The sequence below is a fragment of the Somniosus microcephalus genome, chromosome 1, assembly GCF_052327205.1.
Source record: "Somniosus microcephalus isolate GS21.2 chromosome 1, FLI_Smic_1.0, whole genome shotgun sequence".
Taxonomy (NCBI): Eukaryota; Metazoa; Chordata; class Chondrichthyes; order Squaliformes; family Somniosidae; genus Somniosus; species Somniosus microcephalus.
In genome coordinates, this window is record NC_140987.1 from 221,233,458 (window position 1) to 221,246,247 (window position 12,790).

At 46.7% G+C, this 12,790-nt stretch overlaps 1 protein-coding gene across 3 annotated transcripts in view; it reads left to right on the plus strand.

Moving 5' to 3' along the window:
* Nucleotides 1–10,847: 10,847 nt before the first annotated feature.
* The window catches only part of polk (polymerase (DNA directed) kappa), a 117,107-nt gene continuing 115,164 nt past the window's right edge, over nucleotides 10,848–12,790 (plus strand). For all 3 annotated transcript variants that reach the window (XR_015078717.1, XM_085990572.1, XM_085990582.1), the window contains exon 1: nucleotides 10,848–11,051. Coding sequence is in view for 2 of the 3 variants with exons in the window: in XM_085990572.1 (XP_085846698.1) it covers nucleotides 10,905–11,051 (147 nt within the window). In the remaining variant the exon portion in view is untranslated. The remainder of the gene's footprint in view (nucleotides 11,052–12,790) is intronic.

Sequence of the window (12,790 nt, forward strand, 5' to 3'; positions counted from 1 at the left end):
GGGGGAAGGAGAGAGAGGGGGGAAGGAGAGAGAGAGGGAAGGAGCGAGAGAAGGAGAGAGGGAAGGGGAGGGAGAGAGAGACAGAGGAGAGAGAGAGGGAAGGAAAGTGAGAGAGAGGGGGAAGGAGAGAGAGCAAGGGGGAAGGAGAGAGAGAGAGCGGGAAGGAGAGAGAGAGAAAAAGAGAGAGAGAGAGAGGGGGGAAGGAGAGAGAGAGGGGGAAGGAGAGAGAGGGAAGGAGAGAGAGAGAGGGGGAAGGAGAGAGTGAGGGAAGGAGATAGAGAAGAGAGGAAGACACCCCGGGGAAGGGGTTGGACTCGGAGCCCGGCCGAGGTGACCCGGAGCCCCCGTGCGCGGCCTAGTTCCGCTCCGGCCCCGCCGCCGCTCCATGGCAGAGACAGAGAGAACCGCGCGGTCTGAGAGACGGGGAGCGGCGGCGGGCTGGAGCGGGAGCTGAGCTGAGGTGAGTCAGGCCGGGCCTGAGGCGCTAGGGCCGCGCACGGGGGCTCCGGGTCACCGAGGCCGGGCTCTGAGTCCAACCCCTTCCCCGGGGTGTCTTCCTCTCTTCTCTATCTCCTTCCCTCACTCTCTCCTTCCCTCTCTCTCTCTCTCTCTCTCTCCTTCCCCCCTCTCTCTCCTTCCCACTCTCTCGTCTCTCTCTCTCTCCTTCCCCCTCTCTCTTCTCTCTCTCTCTCCTTCCCGCCCACACACGCCATGAAACGCCCCCCGTGACGCATCATACCGCGGTTCCCCCGTAGGATTGGTCAACCATTACGTCACTCAACGCTAATGCGGCCCGTCGATTGGTCCATCCACTCGTCAGTCACGCTGAAGAAGCTTTGTTTTTATAAAACTGTTTATAAAACTGTTGGGATTGAAGATCTCTTGCTAAGCACCCAGGAGGTGGTTGTTTAACTTTGTTTTTTGTTAATGGGGATCGCCAGTAGCCATATACTGCAGGTTTTACAGTTTTCCTTCTATGTGATTTTGGAGGTAGCAAGCAGAATTATAATTTTGCAATGTTATCATTGACATTAATGAGAGAGAGAGAGAGAGGGGGGAAGGAGAGAGAGAGGGGGAAGGAGAGAGAGAGAGAGGGGGGGGAAGGAGATAGAGAGAGAGGGGGGAAGGAGAGAGAGGTGGGAAGAAGAGAGAGAGGGGGGAGGAAGAGAGAGAGAGAGAGAGAGGGGGGGGAAGGAGAGAGAGGTGGGAAGAAGAGAGAGAGGGGGAAGAAGAGAGAGAGAGAGAGAGAGGGGGGAAGAAGAGAGAGAGAGAGGGGGAAGGAGAGAGAGGGGGGGAACGAGAGAGAGAGAGGGGGAGGAAGGAGAGAGAGAGAGAGGGGGGAAGGAGAGGAGAGAGAGAGAGTGGGGGAAGAAGAGAGAGAGAGGGGGGGGAAGAAGAGAGAGAGAGGGGGGAAGGAGAGAGAGAGAGGGGGGGAAGGAGAGCGAGAGAGAGGGGGAAGGAGAGAGAGAGAGGGGGAAGGAGAGAGAGAGGGGGAAGGAGAGAGAGAGAGGGAAGGAGAGAGGGGGAAGGAGAGAGAGAGAGAGAGAGGGGGGAAAGAGAGAGAGGGGGAAGGAGAGAGAGAGAGAGAGAAGGGGAGGGGGAGAGAGGGAGAGAGAGAGGGAAAGAGAGCGAGAGGGAAGGGGAAAGACAGAGAGGGAAGGAGAGAGAGAGAGAGGGAAGGAGAGAGAGAGAGAGGGAAGGAGAGAGAGAGAGAGGGAAGGAGAGAGAGAGAGAGGGAAGGAGAGAGAGAGAGAGGGAAGGAGAGAGAGAGAGGGGGAAGGAGAGAGAGAGGGAAGGAGGGAGAGAGAGGGGGAAGGAGAGAGAGAGAGAGGGGGAAGGGAGAGAGAGAGGGGGAAGGAGAGAGAGAGAGGGGGAAGGAGAGAGAGAGAGGGGGAAGGAGAGAGAGAGAGAGGGGGAAGGAGAGAGAGAGGGGGGGAAGGAGAGAGAGAGGGGGAAGGAGAGAGAGAGGGGGGAAGGAGAAGAGAGAGAGGGGAAGGAGAGAGAGGGAAGGAGAGAGAGAGAGAGAGGGGGAAGGAGAGAGGGAGAGGGGGAAAGAGAGAGAGGGGGAAGGAGTGAGAGAGAGAGAGTAGAGAAGGGGAGGGAGAGAGAGAGGAAAGAGAGCGAGAGGGAAGGGGAAAGACAGAGAGGGAAGGGGAAAGACAGAGAGGGAAGGAGAGAGAGAGAGAGGGAAGGAGAGAGAGAGAGAGGGAAGATGAGAGAGAGGGAAGGAGAGAGAGAGAGAGGGAAGGAGAGAGAGAGAGGGGGAAGGAGAGAGAGGGGGAAGGAGGGAGAGAGGGGGAAGGAGAGAGAGAGAGGGGGAAGGTGAGAGAGAGGAGAGGGGGGAAGGGTGAGAGAGAGAGGGGGAAGGAGAGAGAGAGGGGGAAGGAGAGAGGAGAGGGGGAAGGAGAGAGAGGGGGAAGGAGAGAGAGAGAGAGGGGGGAAGGAGAGAGAGAGGGGGAAAGAGAGAGAGGGGGAAGGAGAGAGAGAGAGAGAGGAGAAGGGGAGGGGGAGAGAGAGAGGGAAAGAGAGCGAGAGGGAAAGAGAGAGAGAGAGAGGGAAGGATGAGAGAGAGAGAGGAAGGAGAGAGAGAGAGGGAAGGAGAGAGAGCGAGAGGGAAGGATGAGAGAGGGAAGGAGAGAGAGAGAGAGGGAAGGAAGAGAGAGAGAGGGAAGGAGAGAGGGGGAAGGAGAGAGAGGGGGAAGGAGAGAGAGGGGGATGGAGAGAGAGTGAGGGGGAAGGAGAGAGAGTGAGGGGGAAGGAAGAGAGAGAGAGAGAGGGGAAGGAGAGAGAGAGAGGGGGGAAGGAGAGAGAGAGAGAGGGGGGAAGGAGAGAGAGAGAGAGAGGGATGGAGAGAGAGAGAGAGAGAGAGCAGACTTTGGAAAAGTGTGTCCAGTTTTGGTCTCCACAAACTGGTGGGTGATATTGAAGCTTTGGAGAGGGTGCAGAGGAGGGCCACGAGACTAATTCCCAGTCTAAAGCATCTTGTTTATAAAACTGTTTATAAAACTGTTGGGATTGAAGAACTTTTGCTAAGCACCCAGGAGGTGGTTGTTTAACTTTGTTTATTTGTTAATGGGGATCGACAGTAGCCATATACTCCAGGTTTTACAGTTTTCCTTCGATGTGAATTTGGAGGTAGCAAGCAGAATTATAATTTTGCAATGTTGTCATTGACATTAATGAGAGAGAGAGAGAGAGAGAGGGGGAAGGAGAGAGAGAGGGGGGGGGAGAAGGAGAGAGAGAGAGAGTCAACATGTGGGATCTTGTTATAGGCATCGTATCCATCTTCCCCATGGCAAAACAAAAGCGGGTATTGCATAGGATCATATGACCTGTGAAGCTCAGAAATTCTTTTGAGTGGACCACCTCTCATATGCAAGACAATGTACAGTTGTTCAAATTCTTGGCCCACAATGACAATGGCTACTTCATTGGTGGTAGGAGCATTGAAGCATCGCTCATGTTCACCTGCAGGAGTCTTGTCAGCTTTGATGACAACTTTGAGGTCTTCATTTGTTGTTTTTTCAATGGCTGTTTTGAAACTCTTTATATATGGGTTTTGCTGATGAAGCATCTCCTGTAACCCAAGCAAAGTTTGAAGCTTGATTTGGTGTTGTTGTGCGGGGTGAACAGCAGCTTCCCTACGGCGATTGGCTTGCTCCTCGTCATCACCCAAGAAGTAGATTTGGAGAAACTGAGGTCTTTCGTTTGGTAGAGGAAGTAGGGAGCCAGCTGTATGGTACACCTGTCCATGAACTTTAAAAGTTGGGCAAAATCCTGATTCATGCACTCTGTTTGCACCAAAAGAGGTCATTGCGAAACAGTTGTTGTACTTCCTGATATGAGTGAGTAATTGTCTTGAAGCTGGAGTTATGCCCAACAGAAGTGAGTGTAGGGGTTCAGGTGGAGCTGGTAGTGGTGGAAGTTTCACCTTTCCTCCATTGCAGCATATCCCATCAATTTCCCTTTCCCACTTCAGAGCGCCACAGTGAGGGCAAATGATGGTCATCCTGCCAATGATGACTGTGGGGTCTGCTTCATAATTGATGGTGGGTTCATAGGAGAAGGCTGCTCTGTGCCAATGATTCCAAATGTCAACTCTGGCAATGGCCATGCGTATAGTGTCGGCCCGACGACGTGCCTGAGTCTGGTCAGGAGTCTCTGAGGCTCTGGCAGTTGCCATTCTGGATGTGTTGGCAGCTTTACGTCCCTCAGATTGTTGAGGAGTCTCAGCTGATCTAGCAGCAGCATTTCTGTCCTGGTTAGCCTGAAGGCGAGCCTGTCTCTGCTCATCAGTTTCAGCAGCTCTCCGAGCCTTATCTCGGCGTGCATCAGAAGTGCTGCGTCCAAGTCTGCAACGTTTTTTTGAGCCCATGTTGTTAAGAAAAAAGTACAAATCTATATACAGGAAACGTTGTGCTATCCGGCACCCTCGGGACCGAGCTGCTGCCGTTCCCTCAAAACTGCCGTACACTCTAGAGTTATCTGACAACAATCACTGTTGCTTAGCAACAGCTTCTAAACACTCGGGTGTGGCTGCAAGCCTCTGTAGCTAAAGCTGTTGCTATAGCTACAGACCTTGCAAAGCTTGACTGTTCAAATAAAGCAAAGAAAACAAACAAATAGAATAAAAAACGGCTCCTGATTTTTGCCGGTGGCTCCAGATTGCCAGATAGTTCACCTCCAGATAGCACTGTATATAAATGAGTTTGTCTGTCTGTCTGTGTGTATGCGCGCGGTGAAATGAGCGGATTTTGTCCGTTTTTTGTACACTGTCCCCAAAAAATAAACACGCCTATGAAACTCCCCTAATCATAAGCTTTCTTTTGCTATTAACATATGTGTAGGTACGCTCTATAACTTTTGAGTTTACCGCACGCATACACACAGACAGACAGACTCATTTAAGAGAAGATACAGTATGTAAACATTCCGTGGCCTTATTTCTTCATGCATTTTACCATATGTTTGTGTCCTAATGGATGGGGGAGGGGTGCGGGAGGTGTTGTGCAAGGGTTGCAGAAGGGTCCCAAAGTTTCTAGCGGCCGATGGCCCCAAGAATTCTTAATCTAGCTCTGCAGTCAGCTTAATCCCATAACTCTGCCAATGACACTTCTGGTCAATACAGGGAGACGATCAAACCTGTGGCATGTCAATGCTGTTTATTAATATGTTTGAGAAAGTAAGGGTTCCTTGCAGTTTTTCTCACCACCAAGATAGCAGATTTATCTGAGATGGCTCAAACTCACTCTCTGAAGGAATCCTGGACACGACTATTAGATCATCTCTCTCTCTTCTCTCTTAGGCAGTCTCTCAGAACCAAGGATGACTTGCTTCCACACTAAAAATGAGTTCGCAGGTGACTGATGAGTCCAATGCGGGACCTACAGTCTCTGTCACAGGTGGGGCAGACGGTGGTTGAAGGGGCGGGTGGGTGGGGTGCTTGGGTTGACGTGCGCTCCTTCCGCTGTTTGCGCTTGGCTTACGCTTGCTCCCAGCGAAGGGACTCGAGGTGTTCGGCGCCTTCCCGGGTGCTTCTCCTCCACTTTGTGCGGTCTTGGGCCAGGGATTCCCAGGTGTTGGTGGGGATGTTACACTTTTTCAAGGAGACTTTGAGGGTGTCCTTGAAGTGTTTCCTCTGCCCACCTGGGGCTCTCTTGCCGTGTCGGAGCTCTGAGTAGAGCGCTTGTTTTGGGAGTTTCGTATCGGGCATATAGGGATATGAACTCCCAGTTTTTGAGCTAACGTGCCCTATGTTGAGCTTTTAAAAAAAAAAAAAAAATTATTGTGTTTTTCCAGCTTAAAAGAATTCACCCCACGTCGCTTGCCGATCCCAGTTCAATAGGTAGCTAAGTTGCTCCAGTTCTTTGTGAAGTATGTAAAAGTGGCGTGGAGTGATTCATTCTCTGACTTTTTTAAAACCCTTCCTCTTTCCTTCAGGAAGTGCCAAGCATCTGCTTGACGTCTTTCCTGTGGGCCTGACAAAAGTCAGAAATTTGACAATTGGGAAAGTGCAGGCGTGAACATTTGGCAGTGGACCACTGAATTGTGTCCCCTGTATGTTTTAAATCAGGATGATTAAGGTGTCCAAATTATGTCTTCTGGTCTGTGGTGATCTGACCCTCAATGTCAGACAACTCACTTCTGTTTGCACTTACTACTTATTTTCTGGATTGTTCTGTTTGAATTTTGAGTCTGGAGATTTGCAGAGGGCTGTTTTCAGGATTGTTTTATCATTAATGACTAAATTCTAAAGCATAACACCAAGATATGGAAGTATCAATAACATATAAGATATATATATATAAATGAAATGAAAACCATAGAGAACATCTACCAGAAACGCTGTTTACGGAGGTCACTGACCATCATCAAAGACCCTACCCACCCCAGCCACAGTCTGTTCGCCCCCCTGCCATCTGGGAGACGCTACAGATGCATTCGCACCCGAACGACCAGATTTAGGAACAGCTTCTTTCCCAGGGCTGTCATCCTACTGAACTCCACAAATAAACTCTAAAGCCTGCACATCTGCCAATGCACTTTATTATGTTTATGTTTATGTTAATGTATTACAAGCCAAATGAATGTTGAATGTTTAATGTTTAAATGTCTTAATCTAAATGTACACTCTCGGGAGCCACAAGCCTACATTTTGTTGTACTGCACTTGTGCACTAACAATGACAATAAAGTTGATTATGATTATGATTATGATTTAAACTTTATATGGCCCCAAGGCACCAGGGTATTCTGTTCCATTTCCTGCTTTTTTCCAGTTCTGACGAAGGGTCATTGACCTGAAACGTTAACTCTGTTTCTCTCTTCACAGATGCTGCCTGACCTGCTGAGTTTCTCCAGCATTTTCTGTTTATATTTCAGATTTTCAGCATCCGCAGTATTTTCTTTTTGTATTAGTGTTTAATTCACTGCCACTTCTCTTCCAGGAATGCCCACCTTGAAGAAGTTCTGCTCTTCTCTCCGACGGGCGTTCCGTTTGTCTCTTTTACCTTGTTCATCTTCATTGCTTTCTCTTAATGTCTCTTAACTTCTTCCGCCTTCCATCCTATCACAGACCTTCCCTTTTGTTCTTTCCTCCCCACCCCCCTTTCCCAGCCTCTTCACTTGCTTAAAAATCTGTTCCATTTCCTGCTTTTTTCCAGTTCTGACGAAAGGTCTGAAACGTTAACTCTGTTTCTCTCTTCACAGATGCTGCCTGACCTGTTGAGTTTCTCCAGCATTTTCTGTTTTTATTTCAGATTTCCAGCATCTGCAGTATTTTCTTTTTGTATTAAGGTATTCATCTATGTGGCTTATGAAGATAAAAAGCTCAAAACCCCCTGTTTTTCATGAATTATATAAAAGCTTTATTTAATAAACCGCATGATCATTTACAAACAAACCTTCCACAATAACATATCTACCCTTTAGTGAGATTTTCAATCATGCTAGTTGGACTTAATTTTTATAATAGGTTTTGAAATAATGGTTTTGCTTCAATAACATTCACACTCATCTCCCCCGCCCCCGCCTGCCACTCCCTGTTATCCCAGTGGGCAAATGAGCGACATAGTCTGATTAAGATCCAAGCAGGCAAAGACAGTCACAGATTTGGTCCCTGGTTTGTGACATTTGGGTGCTACTGTTGAACTCAGTGTTAGGGAGGAGGAAAATTCACCAGGATTCCAGTGGGGGACGGGGGTCAGTGGGAAGAGTAAGGGAAGAAAATTGAGAGAAAATAAAAAGCTTCACTGACTTTTTTGCTTCTGTGCAATCTCAGAACATGGCAGCTTGACAGGCTCTTCTGTCTCAGGTAATAAACATTAAGGTTTTACTCTCCACAGCAGACCATCGTTAAGGAACAGAGTACTGTAGTTCAGTATGGTCATTTACTTTTCTAAACTGTATATAAAATGTCTGCCTAAAAATGGTCTTTGTTAGGGTTTCACAACCTTTTGGAATGGAGGGCTAGAGAAACGTATCAATACCAGTGAGGGAGCTGCATATCATTATACAATAATATGAAATCCTGTATACAAAAATGGAAACCCTATGTGCAGTAAAGTGAGATCCCTGTACACAAAAAAGCAAGACCCCATCTACAAAATGGTGAGACCATGTGAGGTCCCCCATCCTCCACCTTACCTTTCTCGTCTCTCTCAGCATCACGCCTCCCCTCACCCCCCCCCCCCCCACCCCTTCCCTTCCAGATATTCCCTCTATTCTGTCCCTTCTTTCTGTTCTCTGGTGCTCTCTCCTCTGCTTCTGTCTCCCCTTTAAGATCACTACATGTTTAGAAAGATTCCATTATCTTTAAGTATATAATCCCCTGCTTCCTTTGTGAATATGGGTAGTGGGGGAGATCTGGGCTGGAGCCACTAAATTATCACAGGGAACAGGATCTGCATTGGGAAGATTGGGAGCTTTCTAAGGATGGCACAGGATTTATTATCCTTCTCACAACTTTTTTATATTGGGTAATCTGGAATTTATAAGAGTCCATTCTGTTAGGTGTGTGGATTTTGGTGCTACTGTCTCAGCTAATCCCTGTGACAGAATCCTCTCTGTGATTGAATGTTTGCTAGGCCTGCCACCTACTGCAAGCCCACAGACAGTGCAGTGTCACAAATGTGTCAGGGTGGGTTCTGTCCTTCTTTGTCTATCAGGACTGACAATGATGGATTAGCACTTGCTTTGTGCAGGTATCTCTGCCAGAGTCTCAAGAGTCTTTCTTCCATTGTTGTTCAGATAGGTTGAATAGATAAAGTGTGAGAGGTAATATCATGCCCTTATTGCTTGGTTATGGATTCTTTGTAGCCTCTTAATCTGTGGCTGCCTGCAGTTCTGGATGGATAGATTCCAGGATTGGATGGATGTAGGCTTTGGAAAGTCTGAGGAAAGTCTTGTTGCTGACTCCATGCTTCTTTCCACACAGGGTTTGAATTTGGCCCAGCCAGGCCAATGCCCTGACAGTAATGTCATTGTATTATTTCCAAGCCATATTCCTCTGGAAAGCTATACCCAGGAACTTTGCTCTCCAATGGTCTTGATTTGGTTCTTACAGCAGTTTAATCCTCACACCCTGTTCCTTCTTTGGAGAATAGCATGCACTCTGATTTTCTGGGGGTTCAGCAGAATTCACCATAGTTATTAAGGCATCTCTGGAGCTTTTCTGATGCTATTTATGCACTCGTAGAGAGAGGATCCCCAAATGATGATGTCATCAACAAACTGTGAGCAAGCCCTGTTCTGGTGTTGGAAAGTGATTGATACGAATGAGTAACGGGAGTAGGCTGAAAACCCCGCATGGCATGCAGCAGCAATGATTGGTTGTGCCAAGGCAGTTGCATTGTTTTTCAGTGCATTATCTTCTCTGTTACTTGCAGGGATTGTGGTCAGAGGTTGGAACAGTTCTGGTTGTGTATGGATGTAATGGTTCACTTCCTTTTCTCAGCTACTGTCAAATCCCTTGTGATTTAGACAGTACAGAGGTGGTGTCTGAAGAACTCCCCTTTCTGAGTCTGTCTCTGCACTGTAGCCCAGGATATACAGTGTTGGTGTGTTTCTGGTCTGTAACTTCCATGTCGCTCTGTGGATCTGATGTCAGTATTGTTTGAGATCTTGCTCTCATTTAATCCTTCTGCAGAAAATATCCTATTGCTTTTCAGTGCCAGCTTTGATGAATTGTTGGATTTTTGTTTGCAGACGATTGATAATTTTGTTTCTGAGTTGTAGTTTTAATGAAGTCCTTCCTCAACCTGTTTCTTAATTGAATCAGCCTAATAATGTGTTAGGGTATCACAGCAAGTCTTATCACTAGGATCCTTCTTCATCAATATTGCTGCTTTTATTGCTTCCAGTAGGACATGTCAGATGCTGATTGGCCAGCTCTCGGTCATCAGGGATGGATAATGTAGTCTGCTGGATGCAGCCTGAAGGCAGGCCAGTCAGCTCTTTTGTAGTCATAACTTAGTTTTTTAAATAACTGCAGTCGGGAGAGATGGTGTAGGGGGTGGGGTGGCGGTTGGAGGCAGGGGATTCAAGATGCTGTAGCCCAGATCCTCAGCTATGTACTGTAGTGTTGCTGGATTGGCTGCCCCATGTGAGATATTTTGTATTGAAGTCCTCCAGTTTAAGCTCATCATTTTCAATCAGAGTGACCTTCTAAATAGGTCCCATGGCGGATAGTACAGAGGCACAGCGCTGAGTGATACTTCTTGGTCCAGGTTAACTTTGGCTGCTACATACTCCACATGTACTACCACAGAGGTCAATTCCCAAGCTGCAGTTTTTGAGGAGGACTGTTGCACGTCCTTCCCTGTCTGATCGAGTAATGCTGTAGCTCAGTAGACTTGATTGATCTTTGGTCGTCCTAGAAAAACGACAAAAAGAATGAATGAGAGTTGGAGAGAATGATCCAGCTCTTAAAATTGCTGGGGCTGGAGGACAGGTAATGGCTGCTCCTTGATTGGTGGATTTTTGACCACCCATGCATCAGTACTTTCGGCCTGGGAATGCAAGCACAAAGAAGAAAGGCAGTGGCAGCACATTTGTGGGCCAGATCAAAGAAGCTTGCAGGCTGCATTTGGCCTGTGGGCTATGTTTTGAACATCACTAGTCTATGTCACTGCTAACTGGAAAATCAATCAATTAATCAGCCAATGTCTGCCCTAGAAATATTGTCATAAAAATACTGTATTTATTTTATAATTGCGTTGCAATAAGTTAGGAAAGAAACTTGTTAGTACTGTATTTTAAAATCAATCACTTGCTTATGTTCCTGAAATCTGCTAAGAGATTTTGTTGTAATTTGTCAAACAATTTTTGTGTTTTTAATTATTTAGGACTGGAATAAATGATAACAAAAGATAAAGGTACAATTAAATTGAAAAAAAAGAAGGCATCATGGAACATACTGTAAAAGAAAACACAGACAGTTCTGCTCCCAGTGATGGTGGCATCCTTTCCAGAATGGCACTCAACGATAACAAAGCTGGAATGGAAGGTCTGGATAAAGAAAAAATTAACAAAATAATTATGGAAGCTTCTAAGGTTAGTTGCAGCTGACATTCACTTTTTACAAAACAAAGCAAGCGTGAAAGTTTAGTGCTTTTTCTGATACTTGAGATAAACCATGCTTGGAGTATTACTACAAACAATACTTCTGATAAATAGCTTTTTTTGTTGACTCTAACTTTAGTGATTAAAATTAATGGCCCGGAATTTGCGGTGGGTAAAAACACATTCGTTATTATCCCTTTGAATCTCCGCAACTCCAGAATTTAGCGCATGAGCATCCTGAAGCGGAAATCCTGAAGTTGCAGTCAGGCATTCACTACTCTGACACTGGCTGCGCCATGGCCCCTCCCCCATAGCCGTCAATCAGTGTAATCCGTGAAACTGACGAAAACTTGGGCTTTTCCACATAATATCGCTATTTATACCTCATTAAAAGCTACACTTTGTTGGATTAGGTGTAACTGAGGTTTTAACAGCGTATTGACTGCTAAACAAACGCAGTGGCCTTGAAAAACTAATTTTAATTTTGTGCAGTGACAAATTTATCCATTATAATAAAAATTACAATTTTTAAGAAACTTCAAAAAAAAAAAATATTTTTGAAAGGTTTGTTCATATTTCAGGTTATATTTTCCCCATGTGAGAGAAACATAGAAACATAGAAGATAGGAGCAGGAGTAGGCCATTTGGCCCCTCGAGCCTGCTCCGCCATTCAGTGCAATCATGGCTGATCATCCAAATTCAGTACCCGGTCCCTGCCTTCTCCCCATACCCCTTGATCCCTTTAGCCTTAAGAAATATATCCAACTCCTTCTTGAATATATTTAATGAACTGGCCTCCACCGCCTTCTATGGTAGAGAGTTCCACAGGTTCACCACTCTCTGGGTGAAGAAATTCCTCCTCATTTCTGTCCTAAATGGCCTACCCTTTATCCTTAGACTGTGTCCCCTGGTTCTGGACTCCCCGACCATCGGGAACATCCTTCCTGCATCTAGTCTGTCCAGTCCTGTCAGAATTTTATAAGTTTCAATGAGATCCACTCTCATTCTTCTAAACTCCAGCGAGTACAAGCCCAATCGACCCAATCTCTCCTCATACGTCATTCCTGCCATCCCAGGTATCAGCCTGGTGAATCTTCGCTGAACTCCTTCCATGGCAAGAACATCCTTCCTCAGATAAGGCGACCAAAACTGCACACAATACTCAAGATGTGGTCTCACCAAGGCCCTGTACAACTGCAGCAAGACATCCTTGTTCTTGTACTCAAACCCTCTCGCTACGAAGGCCAACATACCATTTGCCTTCTTAACCGCCTGCTGCACCTGCATGCTTACCTTCAGCGACTGGTGCACAAGGACGCCCAGGTCTCGTTGCACTTCCCCTTCTCCCAATCTATTGCCATTTGGATAATAATCTGCCTTCCTTTTTTTGCCACCAAAGTGGATAACCTCACATTTATCCACGTTATATTGCATCTGCCATGCTTCTGCCCAATCACCCAACATGTCCAAATCATCCTGGAGTTTCTCGACATCCTCCTCACAGCACACACGCCCACCCAGCTTTGTGTCGTCTGCAAATTTGGAGATATTACATCTAGTTCCCTTGTCTAGATCATTAATATATATTGTGAATAGCTGGGGTCCAAGGACCGATCCCTGCGGTACCCCACTAGTCACTGCCTGCCACTCGGAAAAAGACCCGTTTATTCCAACTCTTTGCTTTCTGTCTGCCAACCAGTTCTCTATCCAAGTCAATACCTTGCCCCCAA